We start from the raw sequence: 13,344 nt of genomic DNA on the forward strand, positions 1-13,344 counted from the left end.
AACAAAGGACAAAGCGGTGAAAACGACAAAGAATACCATAATGGATACAACAACCTTTAAGAAGAATCAAGCCAACCCACCTAGACCGAAAAGCCCAGAAAAAAATATAGCCCGCTAACACCCCTTAAACACAGCCTCTAACCCCAGCCCAACCACTTTGGCCTAATCTGCACCCACTAGAACACAAAACTTGACCCCCACCAGCTTCCAACACAAAACAACGTCAATTTCCAACCAGCCCAAAATGTGCAAACCTCTCAATCTCAATCCACACAAAAAATCCTTCATAATATGGCCCAACTTTTCCACCCAACTAAATTCCATGAAAATTGGATTTCTCAAAGTTTGGTGAGTCAAACAGATTCTCAAAATGCAACTGATTCTGGAGAGAACATTCACTCAAGAGAAGACTCTCTAGAACCAAAACCCCCGGATTTTGGGACAATTGACACTAATGAGATGATACAAGCAATTGAGCAAGTTGAACAGCAGTGCCTGCAGGGTGAAGAACAGAATCAAGAAGGAGAACCTCTAACATTAGAGGACATGCAATGTGCTTGAGGAGCTATGTAGCTTTTCTCTGTTTCTTCCTACTCTCTCTTTTCTTCTATCATATAATGATTATTATCGCTTGGAATATAAGAGGGATTGCGAATAAGGTGTCAATTCGCATTCTCAAAGAAATAAAGCGCCAGAAAAATCCACATATTGTTTTGCTTTTCGAGACTAAGTGTAGTGGAGAAAAAGCTAATGCAGTTGTCAGGGATTTAGGCTTTCAGTTTGCACACAGGGAAGAGGCAAACGGTTTCTTTGGTGGCATTTGGGTTCTTTGGAGTAAATAAGAACTCAACCTCAGAATTGTTAGCTCACACCATCAATTTGTGCATATGGAAGTGAATGATAGAAAGAAGGGTGTATGATTCCTCACTGCGGTTTATGCAAGCCCACAAGACGGAATTAGAAATGCATTTGCTGAGGAAGTGCTGAACATTGCCAACAACATGAATTCCCCTTGGATGTTGATAGGTGATTTCAACGATATTCTAGATGATACAGAAAAGAAGGGTGGAGCTAGAACAGATATTCACGCTTGTCGCCGCTTCTGGAGATAGATTGAAGATTGCAAGCTTATCGACTTAGGTTCTGTTGGTACTAAGTTCACTTGGAAAGGTGGAGTTAGGGAGGGTTTAGATAGAGTCTTTAAAAGGTTAGATAGGGCTCTATCTAACGCTTCTTGGCGGATCAAATTTCAAGAGGCGAGAATTGAAGTTTTACTCAGGGTGAACTCTGACCATCATCCACTTATGGCTAATCTTTTTCCCTCCAGAGTTGACAGAGGAGAAAAGCCGTTTAGATTTGAAGCAATGTGGAAAATTCATCCGAATTTCAATAATTTTGTTAGTGAAGCTTGGAAAAAGAATCTAACCATTCCAATGGCCCTAAAGTCCCTCTCTGATGATATTAGAAATGGAATAGGGATGTTTCTGGACACCTCTTTAAGGAAAAAAGAAGGCTTCTTAACAGGATAGCTGGTATTCAAAATTTTCCTTCTTATGGCACCAATCCTTTCCTAGATGACCTCGAAAAAGAGCTGAGTAGCGAGCTGGACATTATCCTATATAGGGAGGAGGTCTTTTGGCTACAAAAGTCGAGACACCAATGGATTGTTGATGGAGATCGAAATACACGCTTTTACCATACAAAAACTCTTATTAGAAGGCGTAAAAACTGTATTGTGAAACTTAGAAGCAAGGATGGAGCTTGGATTGAAGACCAAGAAGAGATGAAAAGTTTAGCTAGCAATTATTTCAAGGAGCTGTTCAAGGAAAAGGATCATTATAGGCCTCAATTTCAACTTAACACGACATATCCAAATATGAATGCTACTCATCAGAAAAACATGGTGAAATACCCATCAGCGGAGGAAATTAGACAAGCTTTATTCAAGATAGGCCCTTTCAAGGCACCGGGTGAAGATGGCTTTCCAGCATACTTCTTCCAAGACCAGTGGTATGCCATTATACCTTCCCTTTGTCAATTTATTTCCATGATGTGGATAGATCCGAAAAATATAGGCATTGTCAACAAAACACTCATTGCCCTTATTCCAAAAGTCCAACAGCCTGAGTTCATTGTTCAATTCCGGCCAATTGCTCTATGCAATGTGGTTTACAAATGCCTAACAAAAATCCTGGTAGAAAGAATTAAACCCACACTTAAAGACAGGATCGCACCAAATCAGTCAAGCTTTATACCGGCAAGGGTGATACATGACAACATTATTATTGCTAAGGAAATGGTGCACACTATGAAGAAGTTGAAGGGGAAAAACAAGTTTATGGCCATCAAAATAAACTTTGAGAAAGCCTATGATAGATTGAATTGGGAGTTTTTACAAGGCTGCCTAAGAGAGTTTGGTATTCTGACTCAGATGGTGAAAATCATAATGGCTTGCGTCTCATCAGTTTCTTATTCTTTGCTATGGAATGGATGCAAATCAGATTTTTTTCAACCGTCTAGGGGTATTAGGCAAGGAAACCCAATCTTTTCCTTATCTCTTTGTTGTTGCTGTTGATAAATTATCTCAAGCTATAGAAGAACAAGTGGAAAGCGGTGAATGGAAGCCTATGAATGCTGGAAGAGACGGCCCTCCTATATCCCACCTGTTATTTGCCGATGATCTTCTTCTTTTCACAGAAGCTTCCAGCAAGCAAATAGAGGTTGTTATGCAAACGCTAAACTCCTTTACTCTAGCATCTGGCCTAAAAATAAATGCAAACAAGACCTCAGTATACTTCTCAAAAAATGTTGAAACTGGGACTAGGGAATATATTAAAGGAAGAAATGGATTTAAAGAAGTAGACTGTTTGGGACGCTACTTGGGGGCCTTGTTCACTAATCAAAGAAGGGGGAAGGAGAGGTATAAATCGGCTATTGACAGAGTAAGAAACAAGTTGAAAGGGTGGAAGATTAACTGTCTATCTCTAGCAGGACGGGTCACTCTTGCCAAATTTGTTATAGGGCCAATCTTAAACTTTGATATGAGTTATGCTCGCATACCAAAAGGAGTTTGTGATGAGGTAGAGAGATTACAACGCCAATTTATTTGGGGGGAGAAAGCCAATAGAAGAAGAATGCACGCTGTGAGATGGGAGCTTCTGTGTAAACCCCCTGAACTGGGGGGCCTGGGGTTTAGAAAGCTTTCATGCATGAATGACGCCTTTATTATGAAAACTCTTTAGAGGGTTTTAACAAGCCAGATGAGCTATGGGTTTCAGTCCTTTATGGGAAGTATGAAAGGGGCAAAAATCTTCTGCAGGAATTTCCTATATCATCTAATGATTCAGACCTGTGGCGTAACATGTATAAACTTTGGAATCAGGTTCGAGACAATGTCATCTTTGCTATGGGCAATGGCCAATATATTTGCTTTTGGAAGGACATATGGATTAGAAAGGAAAATCCTCTGCTGGAATACACGATGACACTTATTGAAGCAGATAACACTAACTGCAAAGCCACGAAATATGTGCTCCCAGATGAAAATTGGAACATACATTTGCTTTGTCAACTTCTTCCGATGAACATTGTTGAAAAGATCAGAGCTCAAATGCCCCCCAGTGAAGATATAGGGACAGACAAAATAATGTGGGGCCTTAACTCTCATGGAGACTTTTCGATTTCAAGCGCTTACAAAAGCATCTATCAAGCCCGAGGAGTACAGCATGGAATTTGGGAACTCCTTTGGAGGTGGAAAGGGCCTCAAAGAATTAAAATGTTTAACTGGTTGGCCTTACACAAAAAACTCCTAACCTCAGAACGTCGTGCACGTCTTTTTGGCGTCTCCCCATATTGTCACATATGCAATGGATGCCCGGAAACCTTGGAACACGTTTTGAGAGACTGCCCTAGTGCGTCAAGTTTATGGACACGTTTAATTCACCCTTCTAAGGTACAATTTTTCTTTAGAGCTCCCTTCGATGTCTGGTTTCGTTGGAATTTGACTGAACAAATTGGAAACCACAACCAAAAAGATTGGACTTCAGATTTTCTTATCTCTACCTGGATGCTCTAGAATTGGAGGAACCGTGAAATCTTCGATCCACCTTTTAAAAGACCGGAAGATGCTCGACCAGTGATATATAACTTTATAAATTCAGTGCATGCAGCATTTCAAAGAGATTTGAGCATTAAAGGAAGAATAATGAAAATTGAGGCAGAAATCCGGTGGAACCCCCCACCACACGGATGGATCAAAATCAATACAGATGGTTCCTCTCTAGGAAACCCGGAATTTGCTGGATGCGGAGGACTCATTAGAGATGAACACGGCAGATGGGTAGCAGGATTTATGCACAATATTGGTACTTGCTCTGCTTCTCAAGCAGAGATGTGGGGTTTGAGAAATGGCCTTAATATGACATGGGAACTTGGATTTAGAAAAGTTGTTGTGGAGATGGATTCGAGTGTTGTCCTGGATTTGATTTCTAACAAGAGCAAGCACAGAGACCAACCTGATCCCATAATCAGAAGTATTGATGGTCTAATAAATAGAGAATGGATGATTGAATTCAGGCACACCTTTCGTAAAGGCAATAGAGGTGCAGATTTCTTGGCTAAGGAGAGTCTTAAGTGTCCTCCAGGCTTTCAATTTGTAGACCTCCCTTCCCCCGCTTTACAGCTCATTCTAAATGATGATTGTAGAGGGATTTCTATCCCCATATTAATCTCAGTTTTGTAATCCTTTTTGGACTCTTAGCCCCGATGTTTAACAAAAAAATGTTATTAAATACATAGAATTTAGATTCTCTAAATTTTAAATTTGTACTTTAGATTGTAAAGTGTGATCTTTTACCCTTAAATGGTTTCTCTTTCATATTTATTCTTGGTCCCATCTATAAAATAAATGGAGAGATTACACTTTACTCTTTAAAGTGAAATTCAAACTTTAGAAAATTCAAATTCAAATATATAACTCAATCTTTCTTTTTTTTTTTAAGTCAGAATTTTTATTTATTGGAATAAAATGTAAATATTTGGTCCAAATAGGATAACAGAATAAAAAAATGGTATATCACTATATAAATTAATTTTAACATCTAAAAGATAATAAGATATATATATTCACAGCAAACAGGCCATAGTACTTTCATAAGTCTTTTTGCTGCTAAGATAATTTTAGAGCTCGTTATTAGGGGTGTTCAAATCCAGACCGATCTAAATTAAACTGTTTATCCAATCCAATTCAAACAAAAAATCGATTAAAATTGTACTAATTCGAATTTGATTGGATTATATTTTTTACAAACCGTTGGATCGGATCGAAATTTTAAATTAACTTTTCATAACTGATCTAATCCAATTCAAACCGCACAATGTGCTATAATATTATTATTTTATCATTATATTTAATTATTTATAATTATACTTATAACATATTCCATTTGTTATACATTTTTTATGTTCAAAATGTTATTTATTTATTTATATTCACTAACCAATAATTTTATTTCTATTGCATGTTATCGTTGGCTTTTTAAGATATTGTTGAGACTTATTATGTCATTGTTGATTATTTAAAATTTGATATTGAGACTTATTATATGTATTTAATTAATTTTTTTAAATTTATAAAACCGCAAATTCAATCCAATTCAAACTGCTTGAAATTGGATCGGAGCGAATTGAATTTTTTCAAAAAAAAAATCATCCAATCCAAACCGCAATGCAAATAAAATTAGTGTTCGGATTGGATGAGTTTTTTACTCAACCGATCCAAACCGTACCGCGAACACCCTTACTCGTCACCACCTTGTTCTCAAACATCTTTTGGTTCCTCGCATCCCAGATTTTTCAGAGAGTAGCAGCAAATAGGCTTTTCATTATTTTTTCAACCGAGCCATTTCCAAATCTTTGAGCCATGTTCCTCTACTATTTTTCGGAAATTTGAGTTGTCGCCAGGTAATGTGAGGGCTTCAATTTCATTCCAGAGTTATTGAAACGACTCTTGACAATAGATCAAACAATGCATTACAGTTTTATCTTCCAAGTTGCATATAAGGCATGTGGCTGAAATTGTTGGCATTTTGAAGCTAACTTTTTATTTCACAGGAATTCTTTCGTGTGCTGACTTCTATAATAATTTCGGATTTTGGTTGGAGTTTTGAGTCTCCAAATTAATCGTCGCATATCTTTTTGTTTAAATATCTCCAAAAAAAATTCTAGTGGTGAATGGAAGGATTGAAATACTAACTGATAACCATAATTAATCGTATAAGTATCTTTTCAATCTTTATCCCAAATTAAACAGTCCTGTCCTGTTGTTCTTTGTATTTGGAGAATAGCTTGAGTCGAGAAACTTATTGAAATTAAATTTTCATTCTAAGGTTTGGTTTGGTAAAACTTTTTGAAAAGGCACTACAACAATTCCGGCAGATAGCAGCGAAAATTTGGTGATTTTATAAAACCGTCGCAAAACAGCAACCTGCGGCACATATAGCAGCGGTTATTGGTTGGGGTTACAATAAGGACTACATTTAGCGGCGATTTTTCTCGAACCGCCGCTATATGTACCGTCGGGTGAGTTATTGTTTTACATTTTGCGGCGGTTTTGTTTAAATACACCGCCGGAAAATACGTATTACCACATATCGCAATATTTTCTTTAGTAATAACCATCTGTTTATAATCTAGTTAAGCAAACACTACTATCTTAAGCTACATATTTTTAAATCGTTGTTACTTAAACTCGTAACACTTTTTCTACATTCGTTTTACGTAAAACAAAAATTCACAAGTTAAATAAGATATATATGTTAACTCATGTGAACAAATTTACCAATAAGATTTTCTTGTTCACTTTATTGGCATTTAAATTTACATTCAAACATGGATGTAAAAGAAGAAAATAAAATCATACTCTGAACTAATTAAAAATCAAACATTTTCTAAAAATAATAATTATAAATATTTTCTATAAAATATTAAAAATAATAATTAAAAATATTTTCTACAAGTCATTAAAAATTCAAAATTTTATAATTTTACGAAAATTATAATTTTAAATTATAATTTTTTTTATTTTAATACCTAGGTGCTTGTATTTTTTAAAAACTCAAATTCTTCATTTTGTGTTTGGTAAATAAAAAATGTCATGTGCTTGTACTTGTAATTTTTAAAAGATCGGAGTATAAAAGCACTTAGAGTTTTTTAAAGTTGGTTTGTACTTTTCAAAATTTAAAAATTTAATATAACCTCATATGTTAACTAATTTTCAAATTTAATACTTATATTTATGTCTATCGTAATACTTTTAAATTTTAAAAACTATTTTACCAAATATAATTATTATTGTTGCTTGTATTTATTAAAAGTTATTTTTAATTTAATTTACTAAACATAAATATTATAGCATTTAAAAAATAAAAACTTTACCAAATTAACCCTAAATTTTATCTGTCTTGATTAATTGGCTTACTCATTGCAGTTGGTGTTATTGCTTATTAATTAATTTCTTAGTTTCTGCGTTGTTTCTCCGTACATAACTCAACTTCGGGAAATAGGAAATTTATATATATATATATATATATATATATATATAAAAGAGAATGGAAAATGAGCTGAAAATCAAGTAGAAGAAGACCATAGGGTTAAATGGAAGAAAACTAAACAATAAATTTATGAATAAAACGATTATCTTTGGATTAAGAATAAAGTAATAAACAAATCTATCTTTAATAGCTCAAGTTTTTTTTATTTTGTTTATTATTATTTTTTAAAACACATTTCTTGACACATAGCATGAGCCTCCAGCTTTGACATTCATGATTCAACTGTACTTTTTTTTTCCTTAAAAAAAATTTAAAAGTTGATAGTTTATTTGCTGAGGTGAACCGTGACCAAGGTTACTTTGACACATAGGTAGCGTTTGTTTTGAGGTACTGAGACAGAGACTGAGAGACTGAGACTCAGTATCGTGTTTGTTAGTTCAGAGATTGGTACTAAAATTTCTGTCTCTGTCTCTAAAATTTCAGTATTTCAGTACTTCCAAAAAGTAGGGACATAGGGGACTGAAATTTTTAGAGATGGAGACTGAAACTTTAATAACATTTTATACCTAAAATACGTTCATTTCAATTAATTAATTCCAATTTTACCCTTTGTACAAATTAAATTAGAATTTCATTCTTGTTTTAATTCCTGTCTCCCATTTTGCACCAAACAGAATACTGAGATTTATTTCAATCCTTGTCTCTTAGTCTTTGTCTCTCAGTCTCAGTCTTTCCGTCTCTGTCTCTCCACCAAACGCTACCATAGGTAATACTGTAATAGTTTACTTGTTTGAATTAGAATTTGGTTGGAAAAACCGAAAAAGTGCTTAATAATACACTTACTTTGGGAGAATAAAAATATAAAATATGGAAGCTTTGATTATTTAAAATGTAGCAATAATTTATTCCTTTATTGCCATTTCACTCATTCTTATTGATTGGTGGAATATAACTTTAATCAAGCTTTATCAATTTATCGTTCCCTCACTTGTAAATTGTAATTCTTCTATGTTTGCAAGCTATAGTTATTAATTTATTATAGCTTACCATATATGCACAAGGGACAACTCTTCCCTGATTTTTTTATATTTTATTTTTAGTTTTATTATTATAGGAATAGTTTTAGTTTCACTACAATTTGTTTAGCCTTTTTTTTCAATCTAGGTTTAGGTTCTATAGTTCTCTTTACAGAAAGCAGGCTATTATGATAACTTCTTTTAAAATAATTATAAAATGTATCTTATTTCGACTAATTTTTTTTTATATAAAAAAATATTAGTATTTTTGTTGAAAATAAGATTATTTGGTATAATTAAGTAGGTAAATTTTATAGATAGAGAGTCAACATAAAAAATACATGTTAGATACGTGTCAATATTTTGGCCAACACGTAAGACATATTATTTACACATCTATAATACTTTAATACACTTCAAATATCAATATTCAACCAAAATATCATATTCATCTTCATATTAAAGATAATTTCTGTCTTATTTCTTATGCTAATTTTCATAAAATTTAAAACTACTCTTTTTTTTTTTTTTCACGTTTTGTAGTTTTTACTTCGAAGTCAATTTAAGTAAAGTTATATCGTTCATATTTTTTATAGAATCTATATTTTATCAATTTAATCATTGAATCACAATAATATAATAACAGATAATAAAAATTATTTATACTAAATTTTACCAAAACCCGTCATCAATAAATATGTAATTGAATTTGAATTAGAAATATCTTACATTAATATTTCAGTGCATAAAAAACATAACAAATAATTTTAAATTAACATAAAACTTTTAAATATAATCTACTATAACATTTGAATTTCTAATCCAATAGTTAACCTTTTTTTAAAATAATTACACGAATTAAAAATCTTTAAACGGTGTGATATTTAATTGAATTGTTACAAATATCATCAAAATATATATTAGGATAAAATATATCTTTTGTCTTTAAAATTTGTTAAAAATTTAAAAAATACTCTTAAATTTTATTTTGTTTGAATTTTATCCCAAAAATTTTTTATTTACATCACATATACTCTTAACAGCTAATTTTTTAAAAAATAAGACCAACTATCAACACAAGTAAATAAAAAATAATTATCATATATTATTATTAGATTAATTATAAAATTTTTAAAAATTTTACCGTTAAGATTTAAGAATAGATTTTATATAAACAAAAAAAATTTAAACAAAATAAAACTTATAAATATTTTTAAAATTTTTAAGAAATTTTTAAGACAAAAAATTATATAAAGAAGCTACCTAATAATATCGTCCCATAATTGTTTTGAGCAATGTATGCCCTGACACTGACACTACTGAGAAAAAAAGACTCTTAACTTTGCAGTTTGCAACTTCACAATAACATGGGGTATCCTGAGAGCCTTAAATCATGGCCGTTAGAACTACACAATGGTTTTTTTTTTTTTTTTTTCCAACTCCATCATCCTCTTAATTAATTTGCAACTATAAGCTTAAACATTTTTTCTTCCCTCAATTTATGCTACATATATAGCACGTACATTGTAGCATAAATTAAGGTAGTATTTTGAGGAGTCTACAATATTGGTTGATGATGAAAGCAAGTAGCTAGATCAATCTAGGTTAAGTTTTGGAAGAAAGCTAAGGTTCATTGTACTATACTATGCTACAACACATGAGTACATCACCATGTCCAATTAGTGTTTCAACTATATATGGACCACATTTAGTTTTATTCAAACATTATGTCCTTTTTCTTTAATACTATGTGTGTAGAACTATATATACATATTTAATTTAACTACAGTGTATCTATGTCCTAACCTATTTCATTTTAGCCTCTTTGCATTCTTCCTAGCTATATGTTTCTTTTGCCGGTTAGTTGTCTTGTCTTTTTGCAAAACATAAAAATAGATATATAATTTTTTTTCAACTCTCAAAATAATGAAAATTGTTGTTGCATTGTTATATATATTAGGTTAGAAATATAATCATTAATGTTTTTTCTCGTATCAGCTTAAGTTTTTAGGATGAGTAATTTCATGATATGGTATCAGAATTTTATATCTAATAAATTTAGAATTTGATCTTTGGTGAAATAAAAAAGTGAAAAAATTAGTATAAAACAAATAAAATTAAAAAAGAAAAGAAAGGCTATGTAAAAATCAAACAAACTCAAACAAAAATTTTTGTTTGAGAAAAAATATTAGAGATATAACTATTTATATTACTTTTTCCTATCAACTTAAATTTATGAGATGGGTGATTTTATGATATATTAGTTCAAAGAGACTTACAAAAAATATAATTTTATCTATCAAATGATATAAAAAAAATGTTAAATACACACTAAAAAATATTTGTTATATGATCTATACGAATAGTTAATTCTTTTTATGTACATATAATATGATTGGGATAATATATACTATATGACCAACTCTTAAAATATGGGCATATTACAATTATATGCTCACGTTCTTATTAATTGATATTTCTAATTATTTTGTCAAAATCATCATTTTTAAGCTATTAATTAAATGAAAAATTAAACAGATTCTATTTTAATTTTAGCTGAAATTATAAAATATAGACTTAGAAAGTGTTTTATTTATTTGAAAGCATGCCTCAAACGGATTATTAAGTTCCTAGTTCCTGAGTTATGAAGACTAAGACTATATATATATAAGATGAAACAATGCAACTAAAATTAATCATCTGATTCACTCCCATTCAATTTTGATATTACTAAGAAAACTAATCCTTTTCCACAGCACAAATTAAAAGAAAAATGTTACCCGTACAATTTTTTTGAACTAAATTTAATTAAGTTGAATAATAAAATTTGGATGAGTAAAAATAAAAAAAAAATAATTTTTATTAATATTAGATCAACTTTATTAAATTGAATTTATAAAAAATTTGTATGTGTAACATTATTTTAAATTAATATTATTTTTATTATTTGGATCTTCTACTATCTTATCATAATAATCATTGATTCCATTTGTTTTATGTCTTTATAAATTATAACATAAATATGCCCATTATTCTTAGTATAGTCATTATGATTCATGAGATTCTCAATATTTGATTATTCTCCACTGCAAAGGGTACAATACTTTTATCTTTGAATATTTTTACTTTTTTCCTTTGAAAAATGATAGTACAATCTTAATATTTAAATATGCACTTGCTCCATGCTGGAAGCAGCTCTTGCCTAATTAATCTTTTTCTTTGTATTGAACATCTAACAAAAGCAAAACATTAACTACACACACCAATCAACATATTCACTTGTTTCCATTAAATTGCAATTTCTGGCTAAATCAAATAACACCCCATTTATTCATGAATCCAATTTTTATTCTGTCTTTCTTATTTGATATCTAAACTCTGTTGTTGAAAATTGAATTGATATAATAGTTTGATTTGGTAATTTTTTTTAAAGATGTGTTTGTATTTTGAAAATACAAAATTTTTATTTTGTGTTTGACAAAGTAAAAAGACTAACTCGCTTAGAAAGTTTTTAAAATAATTTTTTTGAGCTTCTAACTTATGAAAAATAGTAGTATTAATGTTTGGTACAATTTTTAAAATTAAATTGTAATTTTTTAAGAAGCTATTTAAGAGCCTATAGAGAAGTTAAAAAAAAAAAAAGTCTTCTCTCATAATAATTTTTTTTTTCACATTTCTTTTAAAATAAGCACTTTTAGAACTAAAAACCCAAATACAAAATAATTTATTTATAAGGTACTTTTAATATAGTCATTTATTATTTAAGCTATCTTTTCAAAATCAGCTTAATTAAGTTGTTTATCCAAATTGAGTCTAAGTGCTTATACTTGCAGCTTTTAAGAGATATGAATATTTTTGAAAGTGTCTAAAGTAAAAAATTTTAAAGTTGGTTTGTGTTATAAAATTAACAGTTATGCTACGCATCCAAATCTTTAATTTTTAGCAACTAAATTTAACTAAGTAGGTCCCAATCCAGCAAAAATCATATTCATTAGTGTAGGAGTGAATCCTCTCCAGTGAAAAAAAAAAACTGGATGGTATCAATTGTTTAATCTCACCCTTCATTGCTCTTTCTCATATTTATTTTTTTGTCTCACTTATAAAATTAATGGTGAGAGATCACACTTTATTCCCTTAAGTGTTAAAAAAAATTGAGAGGACCCAACTACATGAAACGGTTCTCGTATTCTCCTTCTTCTTCTCCTCTTTCTCTTCTTCTTCTTTTATTGTTGTTACTGTGTTTTTTTTTTCTTTTTCTCCTCTTCTTCTTCTTCCTAGTGATTTTGCATCATTATGCATTTTTTTAATTTTTTTGTTTTTATTCTTATTAAGTGAGTAAATGAGAAGGTAAAACAAGAAGGAAAAAATGAACAAAAAAAGAAGAAGAACAAAAAAGAAGAAGAGGAGTTTTGAGTTATCATTAAGTAATTTTAGTGCATTCTGGATCTAAATAAAGTGAAATTTTGGTCTGTGTTTGTTTTAAATTAAGTTTGTTTGGGTGTTGTCATTATTAAGTAATTTTGGTGCATTCTAGTTTTGATTTTCGGTGCATTCTGGATTTAAATAAGGTGCACTTTTTGGTCTTAACTTGTTTTGAACTGAGTTTGTTTGTGTGTCATTATCATTAAGTAATTTTGGTGCATTCTGAATTATTTAAATAAGATGTACTTATAATATGAAGTTGTTTTAAACTGAGTTTGTTTGTGTATCGTTATCATTAAGAAATTTCGGTGCATTCTGAATTTGAACTATTATACATATAAAAAGAAGACAACGAT

At 30.7% G+C, this 13,344-nt stretch overlaps 1 protein-coding gene across 1 annotated transcript; it reads left to right on the forward strand.

The window, feature by feature from the left end:
* The first annotated feature begins 291 nt into the window (after positions 1-291).
* LOC107641359 (uncharacterized) lies at positions 292-4,741 on the forward strand. The gene is made up of 6 exons (XM_016344853.1): positions 292-553; positions 646-824; positions 1,466-2,434; positions 2,502-3,080; positions 3,320-3,952; positions 4,076-4,741. Exons 1-6 carry the CDS (start codon positions 292-294, stop codon positions 4,739-4,741), a joined length of 3,288 nt encoding a protein of 1,095 aa, XP_016200339.1.
* The last annotated feature ends 8,603 nt before the right edge of the window (positions 4,742-13,344 follow it).

The sequence above is a fragment of the Arachis ipaensis genome, chromosome B5 (genome assembly GCF_059453495.1).
Source record: "Arachis ipaensis isolate K30076 ecotype BB chromosome B5, ASM5945349v1, whole genome shotgun sequence".
Classification (NCBI taxonomy): Eukaryota; Viridiplantae; Streptophyta; class Magnoliopsida; order Fabales; family Fabaceae; genus Arachis; species Arachis ipaensis.

Bases quoted from the DNA above. Each gene is read 5' to 3' on its own strand.
- LOC107641359 (XM_016344853.1), top strand. From the start codon at position 292: ATGGCCCAACTTTTCCACCCAACTAAATTCCATGAAAATTGGATTTCT. The intron at 554-645 runs GTGCTTGAGGAG...GGAATATAAGAG, and splicing joins AACATTAGAGGACATGCAAT to GGATTGCGAATAAGGTGTCA. The intron at 3,081-3,319 runs GTAGAGAGATTA...AATCTTCTGCAG, and splicing joins CAAAAGGAGTTTGTGATGAG to GAATTTCCTATATCATCTAA.